The following is an 18,622-nucleotide window of genomic DNA, read 5'->3' as shown; positions in this document are numbered from 1 at the left end:
TAGGGGTGGCAGGGGAAAAGAATGTCCTTTGCTGATACAATTTATAAAACAGATACATAGAGGCAATTTTGGACTACATAACTAAGTAACTGTATCTTGTGCCCTGAGAGGTGATACGTGTGGCAACTTTGGAAGGGCTCTGCCAGTGGGAAAAATTTTAAGGACTATTGGAAAGTTATTTAGCTGCAGGAGCGTTAATGGCGACTATAACTTTTTTCCTTTCTGAACTTCAACTGTACTCCCTCCAACTATACTCCCTCTAGTGGAGACTGGGATTTATAATTCCTTGGGAACTAACTTTGTTTTGTCTCTCCGCTGCTGTTATCTACACTGAGGCCTGTCCTTCCCTTGGAACTTTTGACAGTTTGACCTTGACTCATAGACAGGTGGGGAATGAGTGGCCAACCGTCAACAAGATCTAAAACGAAAGCAACAAAAGGCCAGCTGGTGCAAACAACCCTGACCTCTCAGTCACGTAGATCATCAGTTCCTGCTATACTGAAGGGAATTGAACTTCCAACAGTAGCTGAACTAAAAGGAACTGAGCCTTCAGCAACAGCTGAATTTAAGGGAGCTGAACAACCAGCAACTGAGGATATGGCTGCAGGTGGATCTGATGTACTTCTGAAGGAGATGTTACAACAATTTGCAATTTTAAATAAGAAGGTTGATGACCAAACAGCAAAAATTGACTTAGCCACATCCTCTATTACAAAGCTATCTGAACAAGTGGCTCAGCATTCACAAACAATTGGCAACCTAAAAGACGCTACGTCTGAGAACCGGAAACTGGCCGAAGCTGCGAACGAAAAAGCTGACCAAGCAATTCAAAAAGTGGATGAACTGAAAGGAGAGGTAAGGCCACTACACAAGCACATCAGTGACCAGCAGGCCTACCTGTCTATGGTGGAGTTGAGAAACAGGGAAAATAATTTAAGATTACGCTCTATCCCAGAGATTGAAAAAGAAGACTTGACTGGCTTTCTGACAGCAGAATTCTCCAAATTTTGGGGAATAAAGGAAGACGAAGATTTTAAAATAACAACGGCATTTAGACTGGGAAGTGTTACCAGAAAGGACAGACCCAGAGATTGCTTGATCATTTTAAAGACTAAACAGGAGAGAGACAAAATACTTGACCTTCATTTTAAGAAATCACTTGAGATCCAGGATAGAAGAGCGGAAATTTATAAGGATATACCAAAACAACTACTGGATCTCAGGGCCATCTACACTGACCTAGCAAGACTCTTGAGAGGCAACGGAATACCTTACAGGTGGGAGTTCCCACAAGGCTTATCATTTAAATACAAAGGAAAGAAGGTTAGAATTAAGTCAAAAGAGGACAACCAGAAGTTCCTGCACGACAACGGAGAAGATCTTCAGAAGGGAATAGCAGTTCCTTGGCCTCTGCCACAGCCTGGATTGGAACCAACACCATCCCCCTCGGATCCGGACAAAAAGGAGGACACCCCATAAAGAGCAACAACAGATAGATACAGGATGTCTCTGCAGCTGTACAGTTGGAACATTAATGGTGCAAATTCCCCGGAAAAACGAAAAAGGATCTTTCATATTTTGAAAAAGGAAAATCTAGATATAATCTGCTTGCAAGAAACGCATGTGACTAGGCTCCATAGGAAAGTACTAATTAACAAAAGACTAGGCCAAGAATTTATTTCATCAGACAAAGTAAAAAAGAGGGGCCTGGTGATCTACGCAAAGGAGAACCTAGCACCGAAATTTTTGTTTAAAGATGAGCAAGGGAGAATTTTGGCAATCGAAATACAATCTCAAGGAGAAAAAGTTTTGATATTAGGAATTTATGCACCAAATGAGGGGAAAGCTGAATTTTACAAGAAGCTACATGAGACACTACTGGACTATCTGGACTACTCGAACATCATTATGATGGGAGATATGAATGGGGTGGTTTCCACTTTGATGGATAAGTCACAAAATCAAACAACTAAGGACGGCAGACTACCGAAAACCTTTTTTGAACTGACTGACAATATGGATTTGATTGACATTTGGCGGACAAGGAACCCCCTAGGTAGAGAGGGAACATTCTTTTCTGAGGCCCACTCATCATGGACGAGAATCGACCAAATTTGGACAACTAGAGGGCTGGCACCGAAGACTACAAGAGTGGAGATCTGCCCAAAGACTTGCTCCGACCACAACGCCCTGAAAGTGGAATTAAGACTTACTTCAGCCGGTTCCTTCAGATGGAAAATGAATGACACCCTCTTTAGAGATCAAGAGATCGTAAAGAGGGCCCAAAAAACTTTAAAGGATTATTTTGAAATCAACTTGAATACTTCAGTGGAGAAAAGAACAATCTGGGACGCCAGTAAAGCTGTAATGAGGGGGTTTCTGATACAACAAAACTCAATTAAGAAAAAACTCTGGAATGGGAAAAAGGATAAAATATTGGAGAAGATAAGAGATGGAGAGAAAAGGTTGAGATCTAAACCAAAATCCAAAGAGATCTTGCGTGAAATTAAATTCCATCAGGCACAATATTTGAAGTTGATAAATCAAGAAGTGGAATGGAAAATTAAACAAATGAGACAAAGATCCTTTGAGTCAGCAAACAAATGTGGGAAACTGCTGGCATGGCAGTTGAAAAAAAGACAGAAACTTAATTACGTTACCAATCTAGAGGTGGAAGGGAAAAATATCCAGAAACCAGGTGAAATTAGAAAGTGTTTCCAGAAATACTTCAAAAAGTTGTATACACAAGGGCCTGAGGAAGTGTCTGAGATGGAACGATTTTTGAAACTCAATGGCTTACCAGAACTGTCTCAGGAGAAGAGATCAATCTTGGATTGCAAAATAACACAACAGGAAATGGAGGATGCCATTCAGAATATGCAGTTGGGCAAATCTCCAGGCCCAGATGGGCTTACCTCCAAATACTATAAGACATTAAAAGACTATTTGATTCTACCACTAATGGAGGTTTGCAATCAGATTATGGGGGGAGGAAGGGCACCGGAAACGTGGAAAGAAGCTTTCATCACATTGATACCCAAAGTGGAAACTGAAAAGACTCAACTTAGGAATTACCGTCCCATCTCACTCCTAAATGTGGATTATAAAATATTTGCAGACATTTTGGCAAGTAGACTGAAAAAGGTGTTAAATGAAGTAATTCATAAGGACCAAGCAGGCTTTCTTCCTGGCAGGCATTTGTTTGACAATACTCGGAATATTATCGATATTCTGGAACTTTTACAAACAAATATTAACACTAAAGCAGTGTTAATCTTTATTGATGCCGAGAAGGCCTTTGACAATATTTCTTGGAAATTTATGAAGAAAAACTTGGAAGGGATGGGAGTGGGACGAGGGTTTGAAAATGGTATAGAAGCAATTTATTCAGAACAAAAAGCTAAGTTGATAGTGAACAATGTGGTGACAGAGGAGTTTTATATTGAAAAAGGAACACGCCAGGGGTGCCCCTTATCCCCCCTATTATTTATATCAGTCCTGGAGGTTTTGCTGAACATGATCAGGAGGGACCGGCAAATACAGGGGATTACGGTCGGAGTGAAACAATATAAACTGAAAGCATTTGCAGATGACTTAGTAATAACATTACAGGAGCCAGAATCTAGTACAAAAAGAGTTCTGGAACTGATACAAGAATTTGGTCGGGTGGCAGGATTTAAGTTGAACAAACAAAAAACCAAAGTTTTGGGGAAAAACTTGACGCCTTTAGAAATAGAGGGGTTTCAGAAGGAAACAGAGTTAACTGTGGTTAAGAAAGTGAAATACCTGGGGGTAAACTTGACGCCTAGAAATTTGAATTTGTTTAAGGACAATTATGAGAAATGCTGGTCAGAAGTTAAGAAAGATTTGGAAACTTGGTCGAGACTGAAGCTTTCCTTGCTGGGCCGAATTGCTGCTGTCAAGATGAATGTTTTGCCAAAAATGTTGTTTTTATTTCAAACCTTGCAGGTCGTGGACAGAGTGGAATGTTTTGGAAAGTGGCAGAGGGATATCTCAAAGTTTGTCTGGCAGGGCAAAAAGCCCCGAATAAAGTTCAAAATACTAACTGATGCAAAAGAAAGAGGGGGGTTTGCCCTGCCAGACTTAAGGTTATACTATGAGGCGGCAGCCTTCTGCTGGTTGAAAGATTGGATTCTATTAGAGAATACAGATGTCCTAGACCTGGAAGGTTTTAACAACTCGTTAGGATGGCATGCTTATCTGTGGTACGGCAAGGCAAAAACACATGGAATGTTCAAAAACCATATTGTCAGGAAAGCAATTTTTATGGTCTGGCAGAAATACAAAGACTTACTTGAAAGTAAGACTCCGAGGTGGTTATCACCAGTGGAGGCTAAGGCGTGGAAAAAACCCAATATGGAGACCGGCTGGCCGAAATATTGGGAACTAATAGAAAAAGTAGGTGACAATTGGAGGTTGCGGAGCTTTGAAAATTTAAAAGATAAGGTGCGAGATTGGTTTCATTATGCCCAAATTAACGAGGTGGTTAAGTTGGACAAAAAAACAGGATTCCAGGTGGAAAAATCGAAACTTGAGACAGAATTGTTAGAACCAAAGACCAAGGTTTTATCGAGAATGTATAACTTGCTGCTTAAGTGGAACACCCAGGATGAGACAGTTAAATCAGCCATGATAAAGTGGGCTCAGGACATTGGTTACAATATCATGTTTGAAGACTGGGAAAGGTTATGGACCACCGGTATGAAATTTACGGCATGTAATGCCTTGAAAGAAAACATTATGAAAATGGTATACAGGTGGTACATGACCCCAGTCAAGCTTGCTAAGATATACCATTTGTCTGATAATAAATGTTGGAAGTGCAAAGAGGCTGAAGGAACATTCTTTCACCTTTGGTGGACTTGCCCAAGAGTGAAGGCCTTCTGGGAAATGATCTACAATGAGTTAAAAAAGGTGTTTAAGTACACCTTCCCTAAAAAACCGGAGGCCTTCCTCCTGGGTATTGTCGGCCAAAAGGTTTTAAAGAAGGATAGAACGTTTTTTATGTATGCTACCACTGCAGCAAGAATTTTGATCGCCAAACACTGGAAGACTCAAGATTTACCCACGCTGGAAGAGTGGCAAATGCAACTGATTGACTATATGGAATTGGCCGAAATGACTGCCAGAATCCGAGACCTGGGAGAAGAAGCAATGGAGGAGGACTGGAAAAAATTTAAGAATTACTTGCAAAAATTTTATAAGTTATATGAACTATAAAATGATGCATAATTTGAAATGCTAGCCCCAGCAATGAGAATGCAACATTTACGGAATTGGATAACATTATTGAAAGAATCAATGTTTAAATGTTAAAAATGATAATATATTCTGTTTTTAGAGTAAATGGACAACAAGGGATTTAAACTTAAACTGCAATTGAAAGTATAAAAGAAACACACGAAACAAGGTTATAATTTGCTGATAAATTTATTGTTAAGAATGCATTGTGCGGGAGATGCGGGGAAGCTCGATAGAAATAAGTTGTTGAAAGGTTATGATTCTTTGTATTTGCTTTTTGTTTTTTTTTCTTTCTTTTGTTTTTTTCTGCCTATGTCTGAAAAAATGCAATAAAAATTATTTAAAAAAAAAAAAAAAATGAAAAGGGCAGGACAGATACACCAACAGTATATAAATATGGCAGTCTTTCTATTATTTTGACTTGACTGGTATATTTCATGCTCCTATGTTGGGTAGCATTGGGTAGCAGCTTCTTGTGGGCTTCAGCTTCAAACAGGAGACTTGCTGAGTAAAACTGGGAAGGCATTTAAAATTTACTCTCCCATTTCCTCCTCAGTCTATCAACATTTCAAGGCATTTGCATCTAAACAGGCTTAATTCTATTACAGTAAAAAAAAGCTATCATGTGCTAATGATCATTTACCTAAGAGCAATGCATTTGAGAAGCATAGATTCACTGACTTGGCAACATGAGAACCAGCCAATGATTACATGTCCAGATAGCAGTTCCCCATGCTCTTGAATTGGCACTTGCACACCAAAACAGTTTTATAATAATAAATAATAATACATTTTGTTTATACCCCGCCCTCCCCAGTCAGAACCAGGCTCAGGGCAGCTAACACCAGTAAAATTACAGTAAAAACATAATAGGGAAACAAAACCAATTTAAAATACAGGTTAAAATGCAATTTAAAATGCAGCCTCGTTTTAAAAGTAGCCCATAGATCAAAACCATAAGGGGAGGGAAACATAAGGGTCAGACTGAGTCCAAACCAAAGACCAGGTGGAACAGCTCTGTCTTGCAGGTCCTGCAGAAATATGTCAAGTCCCGCAGGGCCCTAGTTTCTTGTGACAGAGCATTCCATCAAGTCAGGGCCAGTAGTGAAAAGGCCCTGGCCCTAGTTTATGGGCTTCCACTCGCATTACAACAACAACAAAAAGCATGTAACAGAGAACCAGCTCCACAGCACACTACTGGATTCAAACAGCATTCGGTGAAGACCTTCACTTTCAAAAACAGGAACACTGTCTTTAAATAAGAATATAAATTTATTGGCAGAACTGTTTAGCCAAGGGTGCAGCAAGCAAAAAACCAGGCAATTACTTCCTACAGGGATTATAGGGGACTCTGTGTCTGGTTGTAGTTGTGGAATCCTTATCGTCTTGAGCTGCAGGCTGAAAGATGGGGACAGAACAGCAACTACATTTGAAAAAGGGCTGTTGAACTGCAAACTTTGGTTCACATAACTGCAATCTGAAGTGGGGAGGGGAGAAAAAATTATGCACTTGAAGAAGCAGTACTGTACATATTATAGCTGCTCTAACACCAACCCCATGCCTCTGGGATTGCCTTGAGCGTTTTTAAAATGGGGAAAAATCAATCATGTTTTAAATTACATTTCTGCACATTATTTGAGCCAAGCTGTAACTCTGGAAAAGGAGTTTGAAGAAATGTACACACATTGCCAACAACAATAATAATAATACAAAATAATGTTTATATGTATGATTGGAGCAATGCAGAACAGTTTCTCCTATGGACTCAGATACAAAGACCTTGTGTTCTAAAAACAGCCCCAATGCTTGCAATAAAAGCACCCTGGAAGAGCTCCTTTGGACTGAAAATTATACGCATCATGCAGATTAATAGATATGCAATAAGTTACATAACATGTAGCAATAATTATATTGCAGAAATAATAATAAAAAACTCTCCAAACAATAAACAAGATGTCCTATGAGTCTACAAAGGATCCTTTCCTCGTACAGAAATATGCATTAAGATGAATGCAATTTCTAATTACCAGATTTGCATTTAGATAAATTGCTCATATATCACAGAGAGGGGGAAACGTATTCAAGCCGGTTGAGTAATGATTAGTACTTAAAGAGCACCAAATAATATTGTAAAACATCCAAGGTTAAGGAAGAGCAGAAGGCAAAACATTACATTTACAGCATATTACCAGAGGGAGTTGCTCCCCAGGAGTTTGTGCTCCAATAGCCTCTTGACCTTTTGAGAGGTTCTCAAAAGGAGGTTCCTTCTCATTCCTGCTGTGTTCGACTCTACGGATATTACGCACCCTGTATTCTTTGATGACAAGGTCAAATCCACTCCTGCAGAGACTCAGGTGATTACATTTACTAGAATAGTCCTTAGAATTTGTTCGGCTTGATTTTGATACAGAGGATTGACACAAACCACAAGACCATGTTGAACAATGACTGGAGAAACTCGAAATTTCATTGAATGCTTCAATGAAGCACAGAGACAGGAAGCTTGACTGTATTGATCTTTCTCTCCCACCTTGTACCTTGTCTCTTATTGAGACGAATTTCTGTCACATTAGGAGGTAACTGGTGACCGAGACTACTGGCCTTTCCAGTTCCCCAAAGAACTCTTTCTTAGTCCTTGCCCCCATCATTGCTGCTGAGCCCCAGTCCTTGCTACCTCGCTTCTTCATGTCCCAGGTTACTGTCAGCAATAAAAAAATATTGTTTTGATACCCTCAACTTCCATGCGATGTATTTTGCTTCCAAAGAACCCCATCGTTTATTCAGTTCACAATTTTACATGTGTGCTTGTGCACATGTGCTTGGAACAGTAACTTGCCTGCAATAACCCAATGATCAGAAAAGCCGCATTAATTGAAGTGTTTCAGTTCCAAGAACCACCTTTTATTCTGAAGAATATATTGGCTTTTAAAGCAACATTTTTTGCAGAAGGGCCTCTTGACTTTTAAAGCCGGCAGTTCGGAATCGACACGAATTACAGTCTTACCTTTTCTTTCCTCTTGCCAAGTACTCTGCAGATGGCACAATTGTATTCATTACAATCCCTCTCAGGTTTCATTCCCCGGTTCGTAGTCTCTCATTTATTCAACGTTCTTGCATTTATTTCTTTGCAGTGCTGCAGCTGTACTTTTAAACAGTATACATCTGTTCCACCCATAGCGACAAATAACATAGGTGCACAAGAGAGAGATAAAAAAGTCCACAAAGTGTGGTTTAAAGACCTTCATACACTTGCCCCCTCACTGTGGTTTGTAAACAGCTCCAAGGCTATTCAAAGTATCAAAGCTGCATATGGAATTGGGCTGTTGCCTTGGGAAGAGGGACACACCTGTGCCATTACAAAAGCACCAGAACCATACAGAATGCAGTTTGACCATTTTAGCTGCTAGCTAGCTAGTAGGAAGGGACGCGGGTGGCGCTATGGGTTAAACCACAGAGCCTAGGACTTGCCAATCAGAAGGTCGGTGGTTCGAATCCCCACGACGGGGTGAGCTCGCGTTGCTCGGTCCCTGCTCCTGCCAACCTAGCAGTTCGAAAGCATGTCAAAGTACAACTAGATAAATAGGTACCACTCTGGCGGGAAACGGCATTTCCGTGCGCTGCTCTAGTTCGCCAGAAGTGGCTCAGTCATGCTGGCCACATGACCCGGAAGCTGTATGCCGCCTCCCTCGGCCAATAAAGCAAGATGACCCCAGAGTCGTTCACGACTGGACCTAACGGTCAGGGGTCCCTTTACCTTTACCTAGCTAGTGAGATGGAATCCTTGAGATTCCAAGTGTCTTCTGTGTGGATGAATAGTGCATAGTCAGAATGCATGCTGGCATGATCTCTGGACATTTGAATGATAATGTCTGGAGCCCTTTGGATTCTGAATGCTATTGTTAGGAGTACTTTGTGGTGACTGAAATGCCTTTAGGGTGGCATCTGGTTGATGACTGTTGATCACACGTTGAGAATCTTGCATGAGGAATGGTGATTAATAAATTTTATAAATCTATAAGAAATCCACTTCCGCCTTGAGGAGGAGGTGGGGTTGCGGACTTCACAGCCCCTCCACGTGCACAGGGGGTGGGAGGCCAGCCCCTGCACGATTGGGGGATTCCCGACTGCATCACCCCCTAGCCGGCCAATCGGGTTGGTCCGGGGGTGTGGCCTGCCCCTTAAAGGCAGGACGCAGCTGGGGATCTCCCTTTGTCCATCCGCCAGCTGTTCCGGTTTTAGCTGCTCCTGTTTTCTCTGGTTCGTCGGATCAAGACCTTTCGTCAGTGAAGGATCTCGTCCGTGGATTTATTGACCCGTAGGTGAACTTGCCCAAGCCTTATGAAGAACGGTTGAGGGAGTTGGGCATTTTTGGCCTGGATAAGAGGAGATATGATAGCCATGTGGAGGTTGGAGCAAGGTTGTTTTCTGCTGCTCCAGAGGGTAGGACTCAAACCAATGGCTTCAAATGACAAGAAAGGAGATTCCGACTAAACATCAGGAAGACCTTTCTGACATTAAAAGCGGTTTGACACCGGAACAGACTCCCTCAAAAAGGGGTGGACTCTCCATAATTGGAGGTTTTTAAGCAGAGGTTGGGTGGCCATCTGTCAGGATGCTTCAGCTGTGTGGGATATAGCTATGAATGATAAATGGACATGTGCCATTAAGGTAAGATGGGGAATATGCAGGAGAAATGATTTTGAGGAGATATGGAGGTTGTCTGTAGAATTTGTGCTGTTAAAATGGAAAGGGGTCAAACCATCACAAGAGGTGTTGAAGTTTTGGGAGGTTGGACAGTTACAATGGAATGGTCTCGGGGGTGGGGTGCACATTGTCATTCTTATTTATGATTATTTATTTAAAAAAAGAAAAAAAAGAAAAGCAGGAGAATTGTTTTCAAATATAAGTGGAGGTATACAAAAATAAACATTATTTTCTATCTTACAAAAAAAAGGATGCTTCAGCTGAGATTCCTGCATAGCAGGGGGTTGGACTAGATGACCCTGGTGTCCCCTTCCAACTCTACAATGCTATTATCATGTTCCCCCTCCTCCTTAATTTGTGGTACACAACAGATTGCTGAAATGCTGTATTTGTGGTCAATAGTATCGCCCATTCTCCTCACAGCTTTTTAGGGTTGTTCCAGCATAAAACTGGTAGTATGGTCACTATTATTCCATGGCATACATTTAATTAATGATGGAGTGAGTCATAGGCACTCCATGGGGCAGGTGTTCCTATTATGTGTGCTGGCGCATTCAATAAAGGGGCTGCATATTCCTTTCTGGTGCTTACATTGGTGTGTGGATGTTACGAGCTTTTTACAGTAAAAAAAGCCTCTTAAACATTATGCTTGTCACACGGACCACATATGTGCATAATGGCAGCCTCATTATGCAGTCAAATGTTTAAAGTGGCCCTCAACTTTAGACCATTCCAATCTCCATTTATTTTTACATCGCCTTTCCCCCAAAATGCTCAGAATACCGTAAGTGCGATGCCCACATGCACTCTGCTGCTCAGTGTGCATAAAAAACAAATGTGCAGAAAGCTGATAATCTGAAATGGCTTCCCACACAATTCCAACAATTTCCCCCAATCCATTGCAATTCCCTCCTTTTTCTCCAGGCTGTGATTGCATGCTGGGAACAAAATGTTTTTTAAAAGGCCACTGACAGAAATGGCTTGCCAGGTGGGAGCAACCCCCAGGTCAGTTTTGGTTCCCAATTGCTTACTGCGCCACAGAGCGCTTGTGTGAATGGGCATCCCAAGTCACTTTTAGTTTAAAGGTCTGTAGGTTGGGGCTGTGTATGGAGAGAAAATGGATGGAGTTCTGCCTTCTGCCTGTCTACAAAAGTAGGTCTATTATTGCTCCCACAGCAAATGAAGAAATGCACTTCCCCCTTAAGAAATCAGAAATGCTTCAGTTACGTGCTCAATGATCACAACAGGTTTGATAATAGAGAGCAAGCCTTCTGAGAATGTACACAATCTAGCAGTAGAATCAATTTATCAGAAAGATGTTATATTTTCGGGGAAAGGAAGAAGCCACGTAACAAAAGCAGCTTGAGTTGGTTGAAAAGAAAGCCTTTAATTAACACAATGCATTGCAATTAAATTTAGAAATTAACTTCCAAACAGCTTAAAGTGCAAACTCTTAAGATGCCCTGAAGATTCTGCTCCCTTTGAAGTGAGGGGATTAGTCCTATTCAACTCCTTTAATTTATAACTATATGTTTATACTGGAGGTGAAGTTGTGGAGTATCGTTGCTGTCCGTTGTGGCACGAATTGGAAAACCTTTCTTTACCCAAATATAATTCTTGGGTTGCACTGAATACACTCCAACCTGCTGATGTAAGCTATAACTTAGAAAAAGAGCTAGGGATAGGACGGGTAACACTGCAAGGAAGTATGCACATTGTCAGGATTTTATGCAATGCAAAGGAGCAATGATTATTTTGAAGGATCGCCTTTCAAGCGATGTCTCTTTGGAAACATCTTTCCACCTGAAAAGCAGTATGTAGTTCAGGCACCAAGTATAACTTTAAAGGCGTAGCCATTTAAATCCACTGGCGAACAGCTGCGAGGGCCGCTCCAAAGGTCCGGAGTGCAGGATGCGTTCCTTTATATGCCATCAGAAGGGAACCCGCCTCTGCAACAAAACCTGCTCCTTGCAGCTGCTTCGCTATTTCTTCTATATCCCAGCGTCCTTCCTCTTGCTTGGCCAGCAAGTGATTAATCAGGTGAGGATAAAGGACAGTGGAGATGCAGTCTGCGACCAAGTTCTCATCCAGGAGCAAGGAAAGCAGTTCGGAGTCACAGTTGGAAGCATCAGCCTATACGGGAGGGCAAAAGAACACAACACAGAGCTAATCTTATCAAAAAGGACCAGTACAATTCTCCAGAACTTCATCATGCGAATATGCAGTTGGTGTTCATGCATATTTACCAGTCAGCCCACCCAAAAATACCCTTGCACAAGGGTCGGGACCCTTAAGATCAACCCCACAAGCTGTTGTGTTTGCAAGAGTGGCTCATGAGGTTGCGACCCTCAAGCTACCGCTGACTTCCAGATTAAAGGTAAAGGTACCCCTGCCCGTACGGGCCAGTCTTGCCAGACTCTAGGGTTGTGCGCCCATCTCACTCAAGAGGCCGGGGGCCAGCGCTGTCCGGAGACACTTCCGGGTCACGTGGCCAGCGTGACAAAGCTGCATCTGGAGAGCCAGCGCAGCACACGGAAACGCCGTTTACCTTCCCGCTAGTAAGCGGTCCCTATTTATCTACTTGCACCCGGGAGTGCTTTCGAACTGCTAGGTTGGCAGGCGCTGGGACCGAACAACAGGAGCGCACCCCGCTGCGGGGATTCGAACCGCCGACCTTTCAATCGGCAAGCCCTAGGCGCTGAGGCTTTTACCCACAGCGCCACCCGCATCCCGACTTCCAGATTAGTTGGTGGCAAAACTGGCTTCCAGCAGACTAAGCTAGTTTGAGTGCCAGTACAGCAAGCTTAAGTGATTTGTGAACAGCATGCCCTGTCCCTACAATTTATCCAAAACCTATTAGGTAAGGTGAATTGACAATAAAACTGGCCTCATGCTGATATGTGCATATCTGTATATCTTATGTAAAGGTTAGCTGATTTAGCAGGATGCTTTCACAGAATGCCACACTTGTTTTAAACAGAACAAAGCACACTTTCAACCTCCAGGTAAAAACGAATGAAGAAGCCATTAGAAGATGCACATAAAAAGCCAATCCACCCTCTAAGATGCTGCATAAAACCTCACTCATCCACAAGTGCAACTCCAGCAGATTAAACACTAATTATCCAACTATGTTTAGTAAGAGCGAATGCCTCTTTGTCTGGCATATGTTTTAAAAAGATATATAAACATATATTGTTGCTACTCAGTGTGTGGCCACTTTCTGTATTCTGATGACTGCCACAGCAGGAAGTATTATTATTATTTTTTTTTTTAATAAATTTTTATTGGTTTTCCATAAAACAAAACAAAAACATAAACATAAACAAACAAGAACACGACTTCCCCATACCACCCCTTTTCTGCATTCTTGTTTCAAGATTTTTCAGCAACCCTCTGATCATAACTTAAATATATTTCATATATTTAACTTCAGTTAGTTATTAATGCAACTGTAGTTCTTTATCTCTTATAACTCTGAGCCCCTAATTTTCCAAATTACAGCAGTTTTTAAGATAAACTTTAAATTTATTCCAATCTTCATCCACCGCCTCTTTCCCCCGGTCTCGAATTCTGCCAGTCATCTCTGCCAGTCCCATATAGTCGATCACCTTCGTCTGCCATTCTTCCAACGTGGGTAAATCTTGCGTCTTCCAATACTTTGCTAGAAGAATTCTTGCTGCTGTAGTGGCGTACATAAAAAATGTCCTATCCTTCTTTGGCACCATTTGGCCCACCATACCCAAGAGAAAGGCCTCTGGTTTTTTAACAAACGTTCTCTTCAGAACTTTTTTTATTTCATTATAGATCATTTCCCAGAAAGCCTTAATCTTCGGGCAGGTCCACCAAAGGTGATAGAAGGTTCCCTCCGTTTCACTACACTTCCAACACTTGTTGTTGGGCAAGTGATAGATCTTTGCTAACTTAGCAGGAGTCATGTACCACCTGTAGATCATTTTCATAATGTTTTCTTTTAAGGCATTACATGCCGTGAATTTAACACCAGTGGTCCATAACTGCTCCCAGTCAGCAAGCTCAATGTCATGCCCAATATCCTGTGCCCATTTAATCATATTAGATTTCACCATTTCATCTTGAGTATTCCATTTCAACAGCAAGTTGTACATTCTTGACAAATTTTTAGTATTGGGTTCTAACAGTTCTGTTTCTAATTTTGACTTTTCCACTTGGAAGCCTTTCTTTCTGTCCTGCTTGAATACTTCATTTATCTGTCGATAATGTAACCAATCTCTCACCTTAAACTTCAGTTTCTCAAAACTCTGCAATTTTACATTTTCACCATCTTGTTCTATAATTTCACAATATTTAGGCCAATTAGAATCCATATTCAATTTTTTCACCTCTTTTGCTTCCATTGGTGACAGCCACCTGGGGGTTCTACTTTCAAACAAGTCTTTATACTTAATCCAAACATTATACAGAGCTTTCCTCACGATATGGTTCTTAAAACCTTTATGCAATTTTACCTTGTCATACCATATATATGCATGCCAACCAAATCTGTTATCAAATCCTTCCAAATCCAAAATGTCTGTATTCTTGAGGAGCAGCCAATCTTTCAACCAGCAAAACGCTGCTGATTCGTAGTAGAGTCTTAAGTCCGGCAGGGCAAAACCCCCTCTATCTTTCGCATCTGTTAATGTCTTAAATTTTATCCTTGGCTTTTTGCCCTGCCAGACAAATTTCGATATGTCTTTCTGCCACCTCTTGAAACAGTCCATCTTATCTATTATTTGTAATGTCTGAAACAGAAATAACATTCTAGGCAATACATTCATTTTGATAACAGCAATTCTGCCTAACAAGGAAAGTTTCAGCCTTGACCATATGTCTAAATCTTTCTTAACTTCTGTCCAACATTTATCATAATTGTCTTTAAAAAGATTCACATTTTTCGATGTCAAATTTACCCCCAGGTACTTCACTTTTTTTGCTATCTCCAAACCTGTTTCATTCTGGAATGTCTCTTTTTCTTCATTTGTTAAGTTTTTTTCCAAGACTTTAGTTTTTTGTTTGTTCAACTTAAATCCTGCAACTTGACCAAATATCTCGATCAGTTCTAAAACTCTTTTTGTGCTAGTGATTGGCTGTTGCAAAGTCAAAACTAGGTCATCTGCAAATGCCCTTAATTTATACTCTCTCACTCCGACCTGAATTCCTTTAACCAACTGGTCCTTTCTAATCATGTTTAACAAAACCTCCAGAACCAGTATAAAAAGTAGAGGAGAAATAGGGCACCCCTGTCGTGTTCCTTTCTCTATAGCTATCTCTTCCGTTACCACATTATTTACAATTAGCTTTGCCTTCTGCTCAGAATAAATTGCACCTATACCGTTTTCAAAACCTTGGCCTACCCCCATCCCTTGGAGATTCTTTTTCATAAAACTCCAACTAATATTGTCAAAGGCTTTCTCCGCGTCCACAAAAATCAAAACCGCTTTTCTGTTAATGTTCATCTCCAACAGTTCCACAATGTCTATTATGTTCCTCACATTGTCAGACATGTGTCTTCCCGGGAGAAAGCCAGATTGGTCTTTATGAATCTCGCCTGTCAATACTTTCTTCAGTCTTTTTGCTAAAATGTCTGCAAAAATTTTGTAATCCACATTTAATAATGATATCGGGCGGTAGTTCTTAACCTGGTTCTTTTCAGTCTCGGTCTTTGGTATAAGTGAGATAAAGGCCTCTTTCCACGTTTCGGGTGCCTTTTTCCCCTCCAATATTTCATTACAAACTTCTTTCAGTGGTTGCACTAAACCTTCTCTCAAAGCTTTATAGTATCTAGCCGTCAGTCCATCTGGTCCTGGAGACTTTCCCAGTTGTGCCTTTTGAATGGCCTCCTCTATTTCCTGTTCTGTTATTTTCTCATTCAAAATCAACTTGCCCTGTTCTGGGATTTTCGGTAGTCCATAATTTTTAAGAAATTCTTCTATTTCTTGTTCGTTTACTGGCCCTTGTGTGTATAATTTCCTAAAGAAACTTTGAAAACAGTTACTTATCTCATTTGGCTTATGAACATTCTTTCCCTCTATCTCCAAACAAGTAACTGTATTCAATTTTTGCCTCTTTTTCAGTTGCCATGCAAGGAGCTTCCCACACTTGTCTGCAGACTCAAAAGTCCTTTGTCTCATTTGCTTAATTTTCCATTCTATCTCTTGATTTGTCAGTTCCATATATTGCGTCTGATAATATTTTATTTCTCTCAAAATTTCTTGAGACTTTGGTTTTGACCTCAGTTTCTTTTCTCCTTCCTTCATTTTTTCTAAAATTCTTTCTTTCCTTTCATTTTGCTTTTTCCTCTTGATTGAATTCTGTTGTATCAGGAAGCCTCTCATCACGGCTTTACTCGCGTCCCAAATTGTTCTTTTTTCCACATCTGTTCTCCAATTTATCTCAAAATAATCTTTCAATGTCTTTTGGGCCTTTATACAAAATTGTTCATCTCTAAATAGGGAGTCATTCATTCTCCATCTAAAGGATCCAGTTGTTGTCATTTTCATTTCCATCTTTACGGCATTATGGTCGGAGCAGGTTTTTGGGCAGATTTCTACTTTTTTAATCTTTGTAGCCATCACACTAGATACCCAAATTTGGTCGATTCTCGTCCATGTCATTTTAGATTCCGAGAAAAAAGTTCCCTCTCTCTCGAGAGGATTCTTTGTTCTCCAGATGTCAATCAAGTCCATGTTTTCCGTCATCTCGAAGAAAGTCTTTGGTAATCTTCCTTCTTTAGATATTGTCTGTCTTTGTGCCTTGTCCATATTTGTAGACACCACTCCATTCATGTCCCCCATCATTATTATTTTGCAGTCGAGATAATCTAGTAAGGTCTCATGCAACTTCTTAAAAAATTCTGCCTTCCCATCATTTGGTGCATATACTCCAATTATCAAATATTTTTCCCCCTGGATCTGTACTTCAATTGCCAAATATCTTCCTTCTTCATCCTTAAATTTTAATTTTGGGTCCAATTTTTCCTTTGCATAAATCACTACTCCTCTCTTTTTTACTTTATCGGAAGATATAAATTCTTGTCCCAATCTTTTGTTCACCAACAATTTCCTGTGCGCTCTAGTTATATGAGTTTCCTGTAGACATATCAGATCCAGTTGTTCCCTTTGCAGAATGTGGAAAACCTGTCGTTTTTTTCTGGGATGGTTCAAACCGTTGCAGTTCCAGCTTAGAAGTTGCAGAGACATTTTGTTTGTTAAATGTTTGATCCTCCGACTGCTCCAAGTTTTTCTTCCTCTTCAGTTGGCAGTTGTGGTAGTCCAAATGATAGATTTGCGATGTCTGTTAGCCCTCCTCCTTCTGATGTTAATCCTTGTCCTTCTATTCCCGGATCCACCGTACCTTTCTGTAGGTCCTCTAGGTTTCTCTCCAAAAAATATTCTTTCTCCTGTACTGTTCTTATTCTTACTTTCTTCCCTTTGTAGTTAAAGGACAACCCCTGTGGGAATTCCCACCTGAAGGGTATAAAATTCTTCCTCAGCAAATTGGCAAGATCTCTATAAAAAGTCCTCACTTCCAAGATGTATTTAGGGATGTCCTTAAAGATTTGGACTTGAATGTTTCCAATCACCAAAGCTTTTTGATAGTGAAGGTTCAATATCTTGTCTCTTTCCTCTTTGGTTCTAAAGGTGATCAGACAATCCCTTGACTTCTTGCTTTGCTTTCTACCAAGTCTGAAAGCAGTTGTTATCCCTACTTCATCTTCCTCCAGATCTCCTTGCCAATTTTCCAGAATTGCCTCTGTGAGAAATTCCGCCAGATTGTCCTCTTCTTTCTCTGGAACCTGTCTAAATTTCAGATTTCGTTCTTTCCGTTGTAATTCCAGTAAGGAGAGGGCCGCTTCATGCTCATTCACCTTTTTCTCAATCGGCACAAGTCTTTCCTGCGTCTCACCTGCAACAGATTTTGCACTTTCTGCAATTTTCCTTGTTTCTGAAGATTCCTGAATCAGTCTATTTATAGATTCTGTGTTTGTTGCCACTGATGTGGTATTCAGATCCAATCTTGCTGTAAGTTCTGTCAATTTCTTTGAGTTTTCTGTAGATTGCTTTGTTAAGGCCTCAAGGGATTGATTTATTTTAAGCAGTGCCTGTGTCATAGATTCCATTGATGCTGCTGTCGCACTGTCCGGTGCAGGCACTGTGTTGCCAGAGATTGAAGCTCTTTTCTTTTGTGTTAGTTTAGCTTTAGATCTGGTTCTTATCTCCTCTGCTGTGCCACTCATATCCCAAGGCCGTTCTCACAGGAAAAACTTGCAATGGAAAATCCCACTATTAGTCAGTTACTTTGCAATTTTTCCCTCTTAGCCCTCAAGAGGGAGCAGTTAAAAGTTTCCAAGTTAGAAACAACAAAGAGACAGAAAGCCGGATGTAGAAAATCTCAAATCCGCCATTAAAGTTGTAAAACTTTTTCTCCAATTTAAATTTAGTTAGTCCAATGTCAGTAACAAAGTCCCATTTAAATCCTAAATGTCTTAAGATTTTTTCACCATTTAAGGTATAGTCTATATCCACTTCAGAGCTATTTTAAAGAACAGTTTTCCCGGTGTTAAATCCTGGCAGGTCGTCCCGGGGATCAGAGCAGTGAAAAACTTTGTTTCCCTTTAAATTAAAAGTATCTTCAC

The 18,622-nt window shown here is 40.6% G+C and overlaps 1 protein-coding gene across 2 annotated transcripts in view; it reads right to left on the bottom strand.

Annotated features, from left to right (window-relative positions):
- Nucleotides 1-11,333: 11,333 nt before the first annotated feature.
- The window catches only part of NBAS (NBAS subunit of NRZ tethering complex), a 191,182-nt gene continuing 183,893 nt past the window's right edge, over nt 11,334-18,622 (bottom strand). For both annotated transcript variants that reach the window (XM_028722567.2, XM_028722568.2), the window contains one exon: nt 11,334-12,099. In XM_028722567.2, coding sequence (XP_028578400.2) covers nt 11,824-12,099 — 276 coding nt within the window. In that variant the 3' untranslated portion in view covers nt 11,334-11,823. The remainder of the gene's footprint in view (nt 12,100-18,622) is intronic.

Source organism: Podarcis muralis, chromosome 3 (assembly GCF_964188315.1).
Source record: "Podarcis muralis chromosome 3, rPodMur119.hap1.1, whole genome shotgun sequence".
In the NCBI taxonomy this organism is placed as follows: Eukaryota; Metazoa; Chordata; class Lepidosauria; order Squamata; family Lacertidae; genus Podarcis; species Podarcis muralis.
This window is presented reverse-complemented; position numbering and strand designations above follow the sequence as displayed.